Below are 17,036 nucleotides of genomic sequence, written 5' to 3'. Positions count from 1 at the left end.
GATTTGACGGTACATGGCCCCGTCCATCGTCCCTTTGATGCAGTGAAGTTGTCCTGTCCCCTTAGCAGAAAAACACCCCCAAAGCATAATGTTTCCACATCCATGTTTGACAGTGGGGATGGTGTTCTTGGAGTCATAGGCAGCATTCCTCCTCCTCCAAACACGGCGAGTTGAGTTTATTCCAAAGAGCTCCATTTTGGTCTCATCTGACCACAACACTTTCACACAGTTGTCCTCTGAATCATTCAGATGTTCATTGGCAAACTTTCACACGGGCATGTATATGTGCTTTCTTGAGCAGGGGGACCTTGCGGGCGCTGCAGGATTTTAGTCCTTCACGGCGTAGTGTGTTACCAATTGTTTTCTTGGTGACTATGGTCCCAGCTGCCTTGAGATCATTGATGCCAGTTAAAAAGGGTAAAACCTATTACTATATCCTCCCGTGTAGTTCTGGGCTGAATCCTCACCGTTCTCATGATCATTGCAACTCCACGAGGTGAGATCTTGCACGGAGCCCCAGACCGAGGGAGATTGACAGTTCTTTTGTGTTTCTTCCATTTGCGAATAATCGCACCAACTGTTGTCACCTTCTCACCAAGTTGCTTGGCAATGGTCTTGTAGCCCATTCCAGCCTTGTGTATGTCTACAATCTTGTCCCTGACATCCTTGGAGAGCTCTTTGGTCTTGGCCATGGTGGAGAGTTTGGAATCTGATTGATTGATTGCTTCTGAGGACAGGTGTCTTTTATACAGGTAACAAGCTGAGATTAGGAGCACTCCCTTTAAGAGTGTGCTCCTAATCTCTGCTCGTTACCTGTATAAAAGACACCTGGGAGCCAGACATCTTTCTGATTGAGAGGGGGTCAAATACTTATTTCCCTCATTAAAATGCAAATCAATTTATAACATTTTTGACATGCGTTTTTCCGGATTTTGTTGTTATTCTGTCTCCCACTGTTCAAATAAACCTACCATTAAAATTATTGACTGATCATTTCTTTGTCAGTGGTCAAACGTACAAAATCAACAGGGGATCAAATGCTTTTTTTCCCTCACTGTAACCGACGTGCGACGATGAATCAGTCGATGTATGCCACACGCTAAGCTCCCGATACACATGCCACATGTGCATGTTTAAGAAACGCGATCGTTCCCTGTGGACATTCGGCTTCATCAGGCTCTGCTGCGATGCAGACGGCACCCATGTTAACATACGCCCATCAGTACACGCATGCAAACGGTGGCGGGGTGTCAACTTTCTCGCCTGGTATACAGGAGGTCGTGGGTTCGATCCCAACCCTGAGGCTTGTATACTTGGAAGCTTGCACGTTAACCCTGTGGTCATGTGGAGTTCTCGCCGGGTCCTCCAGTTTCTCCCTCCGCGTGTAGAATCAACATCACGCATTGCGAGTATTTGGACACTGCTGTGCATTTCCACATGATAAGAAACTTTCGTTGATCTGTCAATTGTGTGGCCAAGTTGCTTCGGCGAAAGAGTTTCGTGGCTCAGTGGGCCTTACCTGCTCAAATATTAAAAAAAGTTTTAATTTTTTTATTTAAAGCTTTTGTGACTGCAGGGATTAATATTCTTGGTTCTTTCGGTAAAGTCACCACATAGAAGGGAAACAATAAAATAATAAAAATATAAAACAATAAACTTCTCACGACGTTTCGACTGCAACACAAGAAGCAATCATCATCAGGTGTGAAAACCACAGCAAGAAAATTTGAAAAAAGTGGCGGTTATTTTTTTTTCAAATTTTCTTGCTGTGGTTTTCACACCTGATGATGATTGCTTGTGTTGCAGTCGAAACGTCGTGAGAATGTAATTGTTTTATATTTTTATTATTTAATTGTTTCCTTTCTACGTGGTAGTGACTTTACCGAAAGAACCAAGAATAAAAAAACCGTTTTCAGTTGATAGAATATCAACTTAGGGAGCAGCCGCGAATCCCTGACCCGACCGTTCGTTCATTCGTCTGTCCCTCGTTTTCCCTGGGCAGTCTTCCCGTGCCCGGGCAGCGTCCTCCTCATTGGCGAGGCCTCGCACCTCCTGGAGGCGAAGCAGCAGGCCGGCTCGTGGTGCCGCGACCCGCTGCAGGCCACCGACAAGGTGTACGTCATGCCGTGGACGCCGTTCCGCACCGACAGACTCGTGGAGTACGCCTCCCTCCAGGACATCCTGGCCAGGCGACCGCTCACCAACTACAAGCTGCCGCACCGCGTCGATGGCACGGGCTTCGTGGTGTACGACGGAGCTGTGTTCTTCAACAGGGTCGGTGCCCGGCGCCGGGGGGGGGGGGGGGTTCCGCGTGAGCACCAGTGGGATGATGGACGGCAGATGGCGGTAGGGGTGGTAGGGGCGGTAGGGGCGGTCGGGGCGCCCCGGTGGAGAGATGTTAACTACCTCGTTTAGAATCCACACGCTTTTAGAGTAATTGGCCGCTATTACTTTGCCACGTGAGAAGCCACTTGGTTGAGCTGTCATTTTGTGTGGCCAGCTCGCTTCTGGAAAAGAGCTGTATGGCTTGGTGGACCTTGCCTGGTACGACAGAGCCGTGATGATAATGATGATGACGATAGGGGCCGTAGGGGCGGCGCGGTGGAGAGATGTTCACTACCTCGCCTGGTATACAAGAGGCCATGGGTGAAACCACTTGGCAACGTCGCCCCTTCCCCCTACTGGCAGCGTATACCCGTCTGTGAAATGGCGCCTTCATTCGTGATGGCCCCTGCGGTTCTCAGATTGGCGCGAATACCAAATGTGTTGAATTATTAATCGTGTTCATTACCCGAAGTATAGGACGGCGGTGGGGAGAGAGCTTTTGCCAGAGGGCTGGATAGAACTTTGATTTCTCTTTCCAGGTGGGGGCACCCACACATACGCTGACACTAAACTTTTATCAGGCTAGGGACTGTTGCAATGACTGGTGGAGAGATATTTTTATTATTTTATTGTTTCCCTTCTACGTGACTTTACCAAAAGAACCAAGAATATGGTGGAGAGATGTTTACGACCTCGCCTGGTATACATAAGCTCGTGGGTTCAATCCCGACCCTGACGCCTGCTGCTGTATATTTGGAGTTTGCGTGTTCTCCTCGTGGATTTTTCCTCTGGGTCTTCCGTTTTTTTCCCTCCACGTTGAGAATCGACGTCACGCGTTCAGAGTATTTGGCTGCTGTACATTTCCACTCCGTTGAGCCATCATTTAGTGGCCAGGTCGCTTCTGAAAAAGAGCTATCCCGGCTCAGTGGTCCTGACCTGTAAAATAAAAATAGTTAATAGTTTTATAGTTTGTAGACTGAGCTCAGAACTCCAGTAAACATTGCAGTTGCTGAATGCATTAACTGGGGAGCGAGAGCCCTCCAGTTGTGAGCTGTATATACAACAACAACCGCCTTTCGCCACTAAGTGGCGGTGACGTCACCATGACGCTTGTGCCAGGCCATGTGCACCTTGAGGCCACGTGAAGTGTCGAATGCCCGCTGGCAGGAGGTCACGGGGCAGACCCAGGTGCCATGGGTCGACTGACTGAGATGACCGAGATAACCGGCTGATGCACCACCTGTGCCCCCTACTGTGCCAACTTGCTGTGTTTTAGCCACCCGGCGCTCCGCTCGTTGTTGTGAGCGTCGCTCCTCAACCCTCTGTTGTTGTTGGAGGGCGACTGCCTACAACTGCCCAGTAGCGTCCTTCACAAGCCTCCTCCACAGAGGCCGATCTTGACACCGCTGGTACCAGTCATTGGCAAGTCCACTCAGCTCCACATCCTCCTGTACCACGTCACTCCATCTCTTCTCTAGCCCGTGCTGCGCCCGTTTAGCCACCTCGATCCGGCCGAACAAAAGCGATTTGGGCATGCGGTGATTGGGCATGCGGGCTACATGGCCCAGCCAACGCAGCCTTGCCTGCCGGAGGAGCTCACCGATGGGACTTTGTCGAGATCTTTCGAGGAATTGTGAACTCCTCACACAATCCAGTCTGGTTAAACCCAGGATGGATTGTAGGCAGGCCAGCCTAAATGTTTCTAACTGGCGAAGGTGTTCCATTAGGGGTGTCCACGTTTCGCAAGCATAGAGAAGGGAGGGATTGACTGTGGCAGAGAAGACCTGAAGCTTCTTGCGGAGTGACAGACCAGGTAGCTTCCACACAGCTTTATGCAACGATGAAAAGATATTGCCGCTCGACTGATTCGGAGTGAGACCTCTGCTGTTAAACCGGAGCCTGTCATGAGCACACTGCCCAGGTATGGGAAACTCTCCACTCTCTCCACAACTGCCCCATCACCGATTGGGAGTTGTGGGGGTGGAGTGTCCGATGGTACAAAATACCCAGGCAGGTGCTTAGTTTTGGTGGGGCTGATGGTAAGGCCCCACAACTTCATGGCACACTCAAGTTTCAGCAGCAGCGCCTCCAATTTCTCCTCTGAGTGAGCTGCTATTACCAGGTCGTCGGTATACATAACTTGGTTGACCAATAGGGAGCCATCCCTTGACCGCACCCGGGCATCAATCAGCCTCCCATTCTACCTGTACCAGATGGAAATTCCTCGGGTACAGCTACTGAAGGCTTCACGAACTACGTGGTCGAAATAGATGTTAAATAATGTTGGAGCCAGGGGACATCCCTGTTGCACCCCAAGGTGTACAGGGAATGGCTCTGACTCCCGGCCACGTAGTTTTACCTGGGCCCGCTCACTATCATGAAGGTCCTTAATGATCATGAGCAGAGGCTCAGGGATTCCGAAAATACGAAGAACAACCCAGAGCCCAGGCCTATTGATGGTATCATAGGCCTTGACCAGGTCAATGGAGCAGAGATGCAGGTCTTGTTGGAATTCCCTACACTTCTGCTGTAGCACACGGGCAGAATATATGGCATCTGTTCAGGACCGCCCTTTCCTGAAACCGTATTGGAGCTCCGCCAGCCTCTCCTCAGTGTGCCTAGCAAGGCGATGTTGAATAATCCTTGAGATTCCCCTGTAGTTGTTACAGTCTGTGCGGTCCCCCTTCTTAAAGAGGGGGACCACCAGGGCATCCTTCCAATCCTGCAGAACCCATCCAGTGGTCCAGACTGTTGTTATGATGTCATGTAGGGCAGTCTGTGCACAAACGCCACAATCCCTCAGCATTTCGCTTGGGAGATCATTTCTGCCCGGTGCCTTTCCTGGTTTCAGGCTCTGGATCGCCTTCAGTACTTCCTCAATGGATGGCACATCAGCCAGCCACTCACAGGGGGTGACTTCTTCCTCCAATATTTGAGGCACCGCAGCCTCAGCAGGGTCATCCCCACTTTGTCCCATGATGTTTTCCAGGCTGAGGGATTCCCCCTCCCCCAGGACCTCACAGAAATGCTAAGCAAATCTGCAAACCTGTTCCTGGGGGTCAGAGATCGGATCACCGTTCTTTCCCCTAATGATGGTAATAGGTGTGGCGCTGCAGGTTACTTTTTTGATGGAGTTAAATAGAGATTTGTGATCGCGGGCCATTGAGGCAGACTCCATCTCCACAGCAACCCGCGACCACCACCCATCCTTGCAGTGCCTCACGGCTCTCCGAACCTCCGAGCGAAGGATGCGGTAAGCCTCCTCATTCTCCAACGTGGGATGCTGTAGCCGATGAGCGTGGGCCTGTCGCTTTTTCTCAACCATCCTGAACACCTCCTCTGTCAGCCAGGGTCTCTGGGGAGGTCTGGACCGCGTACCCAAAGCAGCCATACACACACACAAAGATAAAGATCCCCCATATAGCCTTAACAGACTGTAGGGGCAAGTGCTGTTAGCGAGCAGCTATGAAGGCCGGAACGTTACACGAGGGGGTGGGTGGCCAGCACCACGCCCGACCGCCTTTGTCTCCCCAGTGGCAATGTTTTTATCCACCGCACCAGGTACTCATTTGAGGCTGAGTCGACTTAGGGGAGGCCCAGGACCGGTTCAGATAATCGTCACCGGTGTTGGCCGTGAGAGGAAATCGAACCCGGGTCGCCGGGTTCGTAGCGCAGCGCGCTAACCGCTACACTATCATACACACATACACACACACATACACACACACACTCAGACACTCGCACTCAAACACCTTTGTACCTTCACCTCCGCTCTCCCTCACACACTGTGAGGAGCGCCCCCACGCACTTCACTTGTGCTCATCAAAGACCAAGATCCCCTGTAGAGCCTTCAACAGACTGTTGGGGCAAGCGCTGTTAGCGAGCAGCACCTATGATGGGCAGGCGCAGCGTACGAGGGGCTGGCGTGGCCATCACCACCACCACCACGCCCGGATCTTTCATGCTCACACCTTCACCCACTCATACACGCACACACACTCACACTCTCCTCTCACGCTCACCTTTCCTCTCCCCACCCCCTCTCCCTCACACACTCACTCACTCACCTCTCTCCACACACCCACCTCTCCCCACACACTCACTCACTCACCTGTCACACCCACACTCACCTCTCACACCCACACTCACTCACCTCTCACACCCACACTCACTCACCTCTCCACCACACACACACTCACTCACCTCTCACTCTCACACTCACTCACCTCTCCACCACACACACACACTCACTTAACCTCTCACACCCACACTCACCCACCTCTCCACCACACACACACTCACTCACCTCTCACACCCACACTCACCTCTCCACCACACCCACACTCACTCACCTCACCACACACTCACTCACTCACCTCTTACACTCACTCACCTCTCCACCACACACATACACACACACTCACCTCTCACACTCACCCACCTCTCCACCACACACACCCACACTCACTCACCTCTTACACCCACACTCACCTCTCCACCACACACACACACCACACTCACTCACTCACCTCTTACACCCACACTCACCTCTCCACCACACACACACCACACTCACTCACTCACCTCTTACACCCACACTCACCTCTCCACCACACACACACCACACACTCACTCACTCACCTCTTACACCCACACTCACCTCTCCACCACACACACACCACACACTCACTCACCTCACCACACACTCACTCACTCACTTAACCTCTCCCTGCCACCCACGCTGTGCGCCGTCGCAGGAGCGAACGCGCAGCGTCGTCAAGTTCGACCTGCGCACGCGCGTCAAGGGCGGCGAGGCGTTCATCCCCAACGCCAACTACCACGACACTTCGCCCTACCGCTGGGGCGGCAAGTCCGACATCGACCTGGCGGCCGACGAGCACGGCCTCTGGGTCGTCTACGCCACGGAGCAGAACCACGGGCGCATGGTGGTGAGCCGCTTAAATCCGCGCGCGATGCGCGTCGAGGCCTCCTTCGAGACGGCCTACGTCAAGCGCTCGGCCTCCGACGCCTTCATGGCGTGCGGCGTCCTCCACGTCCTGCGCTCGACTTACGAGGACGACGGCGACGGAGGGGCGGACGCCGCGGGAGGAGGAGGAGGAGGAGGAGGGGGAGGAGGGGGGACGAGCGACCGCATCGACTACGTGTACGACACCGACTCGCGGCGGGACGCTCGCGTCTCCGTCCCGTTCCCCAACCCGTTCCGGTTCATCACGTCGGTGCAGTACAACGCGCGCGACCGCGCCCTCTACGTGTGGAACAACCACCACGCGCTGCGCTACGCGCTGCGCTTCGGCACGCGGGACCCCGCTGCGGGTGAGCGGGAGGGTGTCGGTGGGGTTGGTTGTGGGTTGGGGGGAGCGGGGGGGGTGGGGTGTGGAAGAGTGGGGCGGTGGGGAGAGGTTGGATTGGAGTTTGAAAGTCCGCTTTGTCTTCTTTGGTTCTTTCGGTAAAGTCACGTAGAATGAGAATAAAATAATAAATTGATAAAATAAAATAACACAATAATATTCTCACGACGTTTCGGCCACAACACAAGCGGCCTTCATCAGGTGAAGGGACGAGACTGTCTGGTAGGACAGCGCTGGAGTGAAAAAAAGCCACGTTTAGATCACGACCTTTAAGCTGTGTCAGAAGAAACAAAGCGCCTTGACAAAGGAATTAGCATATAATTTAGCATTGAAATGGCCGAGTGATTAGCTTGTGACTGGTCACAGAAATGGCTATGTTAAAGTTAAAGCATACACATCCGCAGAGGCACCCCTTGACAAAGGAATTAGCATAGAATTTAGCATTGAAATAGCTAAGTTAAAGCATACACATCCGCAGAGGCACCCCTTGACAAAGGAATTAGCATAGAATTTAGCATTGAAATAGCTGAGTGATTAGCTTGTAACTGGTCACAGAAATGGCTATGTTGAAGTCAAGGTCTACACATCTGAGCTATTCACAGTAACTGGGTATACAATACAATGTATAATGAATACTATATAGTGAACCAATAAAAAACTAAAATATAAATTACCTTAATGTTATCAATAAACTCTATATTCTCCAATCAGCTAAGCTACCAACAATAAGTCGTTATATATCACAATGCTATATGGCGAAAAAATGGGTGGATTCTTACCCTCAACTTTAGCAACACGGATAGCTACGGGCACCGTTCAGACGGACGAGTTCATCCAAGGTCGGAACAGAGGAGGGGAGAGAGACAGCTGCGAGGCGCTATTATACTCCATGTTGTAAACCATACCATTAACCGTGGTGTGAGAGGTATTAAGAGTCAATGCTGGTGAAAGAGCTGCGGTCTGAAGGTCATCGTAAAATACAATTAATTAAGAACGGAAATGGTTTAAAACATCTTTCCAATGGTTACTAAGCCAGAATCCATCTTCTCGGTTGAAATTGTCTCTGTGCTTGTATATGTGAATGGCCTCATGAACGAATCTCTCATGGTAGCCGGTTGGTTTGCAAAGAACCTCCGTCTTGGAGAAGTCAATGTCATGTGAGCCCACTGAATTATAACAGTGATCTGCCACAGCAGAGGAGTTCGTCCTACCGTGTTTCAAGTCTGCTTTATGTTCACGGATGCGGTCCGAGATATGTCGTTTGGTTTCTCCAATGTAGCTACTACCACAGAGGCACTTTAGTTTGTGAATGCCCGGGTACTGTATGTCTGGAACAGCATCTTTTACAGATGGAACTAGATCACGGATTTTATGTATTGTGTTGAATCGGACCTGGATCTTGTGTTTATTCAGGATTTTGGAGATCTTTTTAGTGACCCCTGCAATGTAGGGTAAGGTGATGGTTTTGAGTGGCTCCACAAGAGAATCCTTCTTCATGACTGGAGTGATGGCTTTGCGGATTGTGTAGTCGGAGTAACCATTAGCCCTGAGAGCCTGGTGTACGTGCTTGAGTTCACTGGTAATGTGTTCCTGGTCGGAAATGCATTGGGCTCTATGGTATAGAGTCTTGATGAGGGAGTTCTTCTGGGATGGATGGTGGTGGGAATCCGGTTTCAAGTGAGCATCTGTATGGGTGGCTTTCCTGTAGACAGAGTGGCTCATTGAACCATCATGTCTCCTTTTTATTACGACATCCAAAAAGGGTAGTTTGCCATCTTTTTCGACCTCCATGGTAAATCTGATGGTTGGGTGTATGGAATTGATGTGGTCGCGGAATTGGTCTAGAGCAGGCTGGCCATGTGGCCAGATGACAAAGGTGTCATCCACGTACCTCTTCCATAAGGTCGGGCGTAGAGTGGCATTCTGGATGGCGTCAGTTTCAAAATTTTCCATGAATACGTTGGCTACAACCGGAGATAGGGGGGAGCCCTTTGGGGTGCCCTCAGTTTGTTTGTAGAAAGTTCCATTCCAGGTGAAGTATGTGTTGGTTAAGCAATGTCTCACCAGGGGGGGTACATCAGTGTGCAGTCCTTGATGAACCAGGTCTTCAATGATAGCGATGGTGTCAGGTACCGGGACTTTGGTGAACAAGGACACCACATCAAAACTGACAAGCAGGTCGTCTGGAGACAGGGAAATGCCTTTGATTGTCGATACCAGGTGAGTAGAATTTAGTACCGCAGAGGTGGTTTTTCCAGTGAAAGGTCACAGTATATGAGCAAGAAAACGTGCCAGTTTATAGGTGGGGGAGTTGATAGTAGAGACGATGGGACGAAGGGGTGTATCTTCTCTGTGTATCTTTGGAAGGCCATATAATCTTGGTGGTCTGGCAGCAGAGGGTTTCAACGAGAACTGTTTGGTCTCATCAATTAATGCTGTTGAATCAGAAATGATTTTGTTCGTTTTGGTAACCAGGCTGTTGGTGGGATCTCTTTTTATTTTTGTATAGCTGCCATCGTTGAGTAGTTCTTGAATTTTGTTGTTATATTCTGTTTTGTCCATGATGACAGTGGCATTGCCCTTGTCGGCTGAGAGGACGACAATATCATCCCTCTTTTTTAATTGAGATAATTCAAAACGTTCGTCTTTGCTGATGTTGCTGGGTGGCAACTTAGCGTTTTTGAGGGTTGCAGTGATTTCAGATCTTGCTACGTCTGCAGCGATGGGACTCAAGCCCTTGAGTGCAATGTCGACATGGGCAATGATATCATTAACCAGTAAGTGTCTCGGTGTGACAGCAAAGTTTAGACCTTTAGCTAAAACGGATTTCAGACCATCAGAAATGGAACTGTTACTGCGATTAATTACGACTTTGTTGACGTCTATCTTTTCGGTGTGTGGATCCGATTTTTAGCTGGAGAGGTGATTGAATTTGGAAATCAAATTGTCCCTACATTTGGTCGACATAGTGGCAGCCGAAGAGGTAGTCATATTGTCTACATGTTCCCAATCCGATGTAGACATTGTTGCTGTCAATGTTAAGTGTGATTTGTAGAGTGTCTTGTCTAACTGATCGAGTTCGGTGCGTGTAAGTCTGATTTTTTCCGAGATAAGAGCGAAGCAAGTTCTAGCTACAATTCGTTTTGCATTGAGAGAAGTTGCAACAGCAGGGGTTAGTGTAAATGCGGTTGGTATTACCTTAGAGTTGCGGCATCTCTTCAGAAAGGTGAGAGACTCGATTAGTTGAGCCTTCTTATCCCGGAGTCTGTTGAATGATCTTAAGGATGTGTGAAATCCCTCCCCGTAGAGGCGGTTAAATTTCGATTTAAAGCTTTCGTGACTGCAAGGATTCATCTTCTTTGGTTCTTTCGGTAAAGTCACGTAGAATGAGAATAAAATAATAAATTGATAAAATAAAATAACACAATAATATTCTCACGACGTTTCGGCCACAACACAAGCGGCCTTCATCAGGTGAAGGGACGAGACTGTCTGGTAGGACAGCGCTGGAGTGAAAAAAAGCCACGTTCAGATCACGACCTTTAAGCTGTGTCAGAAGAAACAAAGCGCCTTGACAAAGGAATTAGCATGTAATTTAGCATTGAAATGGCCGAGTGATTAGCTTGTGACTGGTCACAGAAATGGCTATGTTAAAGTTAAAGCATACACATCCGCAGAGGCACCCCTTGACAAAGGAATTAGCATAGAATTTAGCATTGAAATAGCTGAGTGATTAGCTTATAACTGGTCACAGAAATAGCTATGTTTAAAGTCAGAGCATACACATTCACCGAGGCACCTAGTACAAATCAAACAGGAGAATTTAGCATTGAAATAACTAGGCGAATTTAGCATTGAAATAACTGAGTGATTAGCTAGTGACTGGTCACAGAAATGGCTATGTTGAAGTCAAGGTCTACACATCTGAGCTATTCACAGTAACTGGGTATACAATACAATGTATAATGAATACTACATAGTGAACCAATAAAAAACTAAAATATAAATTACCTTAATGTTATCAATAAACTCTATATTCTCCAATCAGCTAAGCTACCAACAATGAGTCGTTATATATCACAATGCTATATGGCGAAAAAATGGGTGGATTCTTACCCTCAACTTTAGCAACACGGATAGCTACGGGCACCGTTCAGACGGACGAGTTCATCCAAGGTCGGAACAGAGGAGGGGGATAGAGACAGCTGCGAGGCACTATTATACTCCATGTTGTAAACCATACCATTAACCGTGGTGTGAGAGGTATTAAGAGTCAATGCTGGTGAAAGAGCTGCGGTCTGAAGGTCATCGTAAAATACAATTAATTAAGAACGGAAATGGTTTAAAACATCTTTCCAATGGTTACTAAGCCAGAATCCATCTTCTCGGTTGAAATTGTCTCTGTGCTTGTATATGTGAATGGCCTCATGAACGAATCTCTCATGGTAGCCGGTTGGTTTGCAAAGAACCTCCGTCTTGGAGAAGTCAATGTCATGTGAGCCCACTGAATTATAACAGTGATCTGCCATGGCAGTGGAGTTCGTCCTACCGTGTTTCAAGTCTGCTTTATGTTCACGGATGCGGTCCGAGATATGTCGTTTGGTTTCTCCAATGTAGATACTACCACAGAGGCACTTTAGTTTGTAAACGCCCGGGTACTGTATGTCTGGACCAGCATCTTTTACAGATGGAACTAGATCACGGATTTTATGTGTTGTGTTGAATCGGACCTGGATCTTGTGTTTATTTAGGATTTTGGAGATCTTTTTAGTGACCCCTGCAATGCAGGGTGAGGTGATGGTTTTGAGTGGCTCCACAAGAGAATCCTTCTTCATGACTGGAGTGATGGCTTTGCGGATTGTGTAGTCGGAGTAACCATTAGCCCTGAGAGCCTGGTGTACGTGCTTGAGTTCACTGGTAATGTGTTCCTGGTCGGAAATGCATTGGGCTCTATGGTATAGAGTCTTGATGAGGGAGTTCTTCTGGAATGGATGGTGGTGGGAATCCAGTTTCAAGTAAGCATCTGTATGGGTGGCTTTCCTGTAGACAGAGTGGCTCATTGAACCATCATGTCTCCTTTTAATTAAGACATCCAAAAAGGGTATTTTGCCATCTTTTTCGACCTCCATGGTAAATCTGATGGCTGGGTGTATGGAATTGATGTGGTCACGGAATTGGTCTAGAGCAGGCTGGCCATGTGGCCAGATGACAAAGGTGTCATCCACGTACCTCTTCCATAAGGTCGGGCGTAGAGTGGCAGTCTGGATGGCGTCAGTTTCAGTTTTTTCCATGAATACGTTGGCTACAACCGGAGATAGGGGGGAGCCCATTGGGGTGCCCTCAGTTTGTTTGTAGAAAGTTCCATTCCAGGTGAAGTATGTGTTGGTTAAGCAATGTCTCACCAGGGGGGGTACATCAGTGTGCAGTCCTTGATGAACCAGGTCTTCAATGATAGTGATGGTGTCAGGTACCGGGACTTTGGTGAACAAGGACACCACATCAAAACTGACAAGCAGGTCGTCTGGGGACAGGGAAATGCCTTTGATTGTCGATACCAGGTGAGTAGAATTTAGTACCGCAGAGGTGGTTTTTCCAGTGAAAGGTCGCAGTATATCAGCAAGAAAATGTGCCAGTTTATAGGTGGGGGAGTTGATAGTAGAGACGATGGGACGAAGGGGTGTATCTTTTTTGTGTATCTTTGGAAGGCCATATAATTCTTGGTGGTCTGGCAGCAGAGGGTTTCAACGAGAACTGTTTGGTCTCATCAATTAATGCTGTTGAATCAGAGATGATTTTGTTCGTTTTGGTAACCAGGCTGTTGGTGGGATCTCTTTTTATTTTTGTATAGCTGCCATCGTTGAGTAGTTCTTGAATTTTGTTGTTATATTCTGTTTTGTCCATGATGACAGTGGCATTGCCCTTGTCGGCTGAGATGGCGACAATATCATCCCTCTTTTTAATTGAGATAATTCAAAACGTTCGTCTTTGCTGATGTTGCTGGGTGGCAACTTAGCGTTTTTGAGGGTTGCAGCAATTTCAGATCTTGCTACGTCTGCAGCGATGGGACTCAAGCCCTTGAGTGCAACGTCGACATGGGCAATGATGTCGTTAACCGGTAAGTGTCTCGGGGTGACAGCAAAGTTTAGACCTTTAGCTAAAAGGGATTTCAGACCATCAGAAATGGAACTGTTACTGCGATTAATTACGACTTTGTTGACGTCTATCTTTTCGGTGTGTGGGTGTACCCCCCCTTGTGAGACATTGCTTAACCAACACATACTTCACCTGGAATGGAACTTTCTACAAACAAACTGAGGGCACCCCAATGGGCTCCCCCCTATCTCCAGGTGTAGCCAACGTATTCATGGAAAATTTTGAAACTGACGCCATCCAGACTGCCACTCTACGCCCGACCTTATGGAAGAGGTACGTGGATGACATCTTTGTCATCTGGCCACATGGCCAGCCTGCTCTAGACCAATTCCGCGACCACATCAATTCCATACACCCAGCCATCAGATTTACCATGGAGGTTGAAAAAGATGGCAAACTCCCCTTTTTGGATGTCTTAATTAAAAGGAGACATGATGGTTCAATGAGCCACTCTGTCTACAGGAAAGCCACACATACAGATGCTTACTTGAAACCGGATTCCCACCACCATCCATTCCAGAAGAACTCCCTCATCAAGACTCTATACCATAGAGCCCAATGCATTTCCGACCAGGAACACATTACCAGTGAACTCAAGCACGTACACCAGGCTCTCAGGGCTAATGGTTACTCCGACTACACAATCCGCAAAGCCATCACTCCAGTCATGAAGAAGGATTCTCTTGTGGAGCCACTCAAAACCATCACCTTACCCTACATTGCAGGGGTCACTAAAAAGATCCCCAAAATCCTGAATAAACACAAGATCCAGGTCCGATTCAACACAATACATAAAATCCGTGATCTGGTTCCATCTGTAAAAGATGCTGTTCCAGACATACAGTACCCGGGGGTTTACAAACTAAAGTGCCTCTGTGGTAGTAGCTACATTGGAGAAACCAAACGACATATCTCGGACCGCATCCGTGAACATAAAGCAGACTTGAAACACGGTAGGATGAACTCCTCTGCCATGGCAGATCACTGTTATAATTCAGTGGGCTCACATGACATTGACTTCTCCAAGACGGAGGTTCTTTGTAAACCAACCGGCTACCATGAGAGATTCGTTCATGAGGCCATTCACATATACAAGCACAGAGACAATTTCAACCGAGAAGATGGATTCTGGCTTAGTAACCATTGGAAAGATGTTTTAAACCATTTCCGTTCTTAATTAATTGTATTTTACGATGACCTTCAGACCGCAGCTCTTTCACCAGCATTGACTCTTAATACCTCTCACACCACGGTTAATGGTATGGTTTACAACATGGAGTATAATAGCGCCTCGCAGCTGTCTCTCTCCCCCTCCTCTGTTCCGACCTTGGATGAACTCGTCCGTCTGAACGGGGCCCGTAGCTATCCGTGTTGCTAAAGTTGAGGGTAAGAATCCACCCATTTTTTCGCCATATAGCATTGTGATATATAACGACTTATTGTTGGTAGCTTAGCTGATTGGAGAATATAGAGTTCATTGATAACATTAAGGTAATTTATATTTTAGTTTTTTATTGGTTCACTATGTAGTATTCATTATACATTGTATTGTATACCCAGTTACTGTGAATAGCTCAGATGTGTAGATCTTGACTTCAACATAGCCATTTCTGTGACCAGTCACTAGCTAATCACTCAGTTATTTCAATGCTAAATTCGCCTAGTTATTTCAATGCTAAATTCTCCCGTTTGATTTGTACTAGGTGCTTCGGTGAATGTGTATGCTCTGACTTTAAACATAGATATTTGTGTGACCAGTTACAAGCTAATCACTCAGCTATTTCAATGCTAAATTCTATGCTAATTCCTTTGTCAAGGGGTGCCTCTGCGGATGTGTATGCTTTAACTTAGCTATTTCAATGCTAAATTCTATGCTAATTCCTTTGTCAAGGGGTGCCTCTGCGGATGTGTATGCTTTAACTTTAACATAGCCATTTCTGTGACCAGTCACAAGCTAATCACTCAGCCATTTCAATGCTAAATTATATGCTAATTCCTTTGTCAAGGCGCTTTGTTTCTTCTGACACAGCTTAAAGGTCGTGATTTGAACGTGGCTTTTTTTCACTCCAGCGCTGTCCTACCAGACAGTCTCGTCCCTTCACCTTATGAAGGCCGCTTGTGTTGTGGCCGAAACGTCGTGAGAATATTATTGTGTTATTTTATTTTATCAATTTATTATTTTATTCTCATTCTACGTGACTTTACCGAAAGAACCAAAGAAGATGAATCCTTGCAGTCACGAAAGCTTTAAATCGAAATTTAACCGCCTCTACGAGGAGGGATTTCACACATCCTTAAGATCATTCAACAGACTCCGGGATAAGAAGGCTCAACTAATCGAGTCTCTCACCTTTCTGAAGAGATGCCGCGACTCTAAGGTAATACCAACCGCATTTACACTAACCTCTTCTGTTGCAACTTCTCTCAATGCAAAACGAATTCTAACTAGAACTAGCTTCGCTCTTATCTCGGAAAAAATCAGACTTACACGCACCGAACTCGATCAGTTAGACAAGACACTCTACAAATCACACTTAACATTGACAGCAACAATGTCTACATCGGATTGGGAACATGTAGACAATATGACTATCTCTTCGGCTGCCACTATGTCGACCAAATGTAGGGACAATTTGATTTCCAAATTCAAGCACCTCTCCAGCAAATAATCGGACCCACACACCGAAAAGATAGACGTCAACAAAGTCGTAATTAATCGCAGTAACAGTTCCATTTCTGATGGTCTGAAATCCGTTTTAGCTAAAGGTCTAAACTTTGCTGTCACACCGAGACACTTACCGGTTAATGATATCTTTGCCCATGTCGACGTTGCACTCAAGGGCTTGAGTCCCATCGCTGCAGACGTAGCAAGATCTGAAATCGCTGCAACCCTCAAAAACGCTAAGTTGCCACCCAGCAACATCAGCAAAGACGAACGTTTTGAATTATCTCAATTAAAAAAGAGGGATGATATTGTCGTCCTCTCAGCCGACAAGGGCAATGCCACTGTCATCATGGACAAAACAGAATATAACAACAAAATTCAAGAACTACTCAACGATGGCAGCTATACAAAAATAAAAAGAGATCCCACCAACAGCCTGGTTACCAAAACGAACAAAATCATCTCTGATTCAACAGCATTAATTGATGAGACCAAACAGTTCTCGTTGAAACCCTCTGCTGCCA

At 47.7% G+C, this 17,036-nt stretch overlaps 1 protein-coding gene across 1 annotated transcript in view; it reads left to right on the top strand.

Moving 5' to 3' along the window:
- Positions 1-17,036, top strand: part of LOC116937332 (adhesion G protein-coupled receptor L3-like) — a 40,782-nt gene that overhangs the window by 3,308 nt on the left and 20,438 nt on the right. Inside the window, exons 2-3 of the mRNA XM_076061872.1 lie at positions 2,003-2,274; positions 7,083-7,659. Of these exons, the coding sequence (XP_075917987.1) occupies positions 2,003-2,274; positions 7,083-7,659 (849 nt within the window). The remainder of the gene's footprint in view (positions 1-2,002; positions 2,275-7,082; positions 7,660-17,036) is intronic.

Source organism: Petromyzon marinus, unplaced genomic scaffold (assembly GCF_048934315.1).
Source record: "Petromyzon marinus isolate PM22_M1 ecotype Great Lakes invasive population unplaced genomic scaffold, UKy_Petmar_22M1.pri1.0 PM_G_Scaffold_44, whole genome shotgun sequence".
Classification (NCBI taxonomy): Eukaryota; Metazoa; Chordata; class Hyperoartia; order Petromyzontiformes; family Petromyzontidae; genus Petromyzon; species Petromyzon marinus.
The sequence above is the reverse complement of the archived record's forward strand: the minus strand, read 5'-3'. Positions and strand labels throughout refer to the sequence as shown.